The following is a 1,272-nucleotide window of genomic DNA, read 5'->3' as shown; positions in this document are numbered from 1 at the left end:
TATTGAAGGATGTGACGTGAGCAGAAGGGTCGGAAACACCGTCGAAGGTCGGAAGACGGAGCTTTTCCATCTTTCGGAGGCGAACCTTCGTTATTTTCTCAGTGAACGGTGTCCGGAGAGACTCTGCGAGGACCCGCTCGATCTGGGGAGCGGACGTAGTTACGTGATGAAAGTTGGAGTTTATATCGAGAACCGACTGTTTCAACGCGGCGAGCTCGTTTATCGTTTGCGCGTCAATACCCCCAGGGGTTTGGGCCACGTCGTCTTCGACGTCTTGGTCGACAACTTGCGTCATCTCCCTCACCTTATATAACTAACCTCGTGCTCTCCCATGACCTAGTTTGCATCGTCTTCGTGGGCTTCTAACTCGCTGGGCCGAGAAGCCCATGCTGTCTCGGGAAGCCGTTTAGTCGGGGACGCTTAGCCGAGGAATCGACCAAAAGCTCTCTCATGTTACACCGAGAGACACGCACTTTGAGCCACCACGCTGAGCCGTTGTTTCGTCCTACGTGGGCCGGGCCGTCTGTTCTTCGGGCCTTGAGAGATGGTCGAATTCACCCTCTACACTCATTTTGATAGTCTTTCCCTTTACAACTCCACGCTGGTATAACCGCGGATGGCTATAAGTTTGTTTTCCACCGATTTTATCAATCAAAGAACTAACGGAAAGATTAGTCATGTAGTTTGGATTCATAGTATTTTGACATAGTAGTCGTTTATTCTACATTTTAAAACTAAGATGCCTTTGCAAACAAAAGTTACACAAACATTGTCTTTTATACCACTCTCATAGGTTATGCTCTTTACAAGAAATGATTCATATTTTGCATGTGGAAGTAATCAAAATGTAACCTTTCATAGATTCATGATGATTCTCCATTCTGTAGTGACAGGGGCTGTTTGTTTCACCATTTGTCATCTCCATCCAAATGATTCATTTGTATGATCTATTCAAATGATCCATTCAGATTTTTGTGATTGTTTGTATATCCATCCACATAGCTCATCTAGATGAATCATCTAAATGGATCTTATGTTTGTTTCATTATTTTCATTTCCATTCAAATGAGTTTAGTAAAGAAACTACCAAAATACCCTTGTGTTGATTTAATCATATGTCTAATATTAATTTTAACTATATTACATTTAATTATTTAGTTTAATATATTTACATTAGAATTATTTCAAAATTAACGAGTTTTCTTTTTGCGGTTTGGGCGGAAAAACAAGTTTTTTCGGTTTTAGCGAGAAAACACATTTTTTATGTTTTGG

General features: G+C 41.0%; 1 protein-coding gene across 1 annotated transcript in view; it reads right to left on the bottom strand.

The window, feature by feature from the left end:
* The window catches only part of LOC106302656, a 4,681-nt gene extending 4,386 nt beyond the window's left edge, over nt 1-295 (bottom strand). The window contains exon 1 of the mRNA XM_013739121.1: nt 86-295. Coding sequence (XP_013594575.1) covers nt 86-295 — 210 coding nt within the window. The remainder of the gene's footprint in view (nt 1-85) is intronic.
* Nucleotides 296-1,272: the final 977 nt, after the last annotated feature.

The sequence above is a fragment of the Brassica oleracea genome, chromosome C7, assembly GCF_000695525.1.
Source record: "Brassica oleracea var. oleracea cultivar TO1000 chromosome C7, BOL, whole genome shotgun sequence".
NCBI classification, from domain to species: Eukaryota; Viridiplantae; Streptophyta; class Magnoliopsida; order Brassicales; family Brassicaceae; genus Brassica; species Brassica oleracea.
This window is presented reverse-complemented; position numbering and strand designations above follow the sequence as displayed.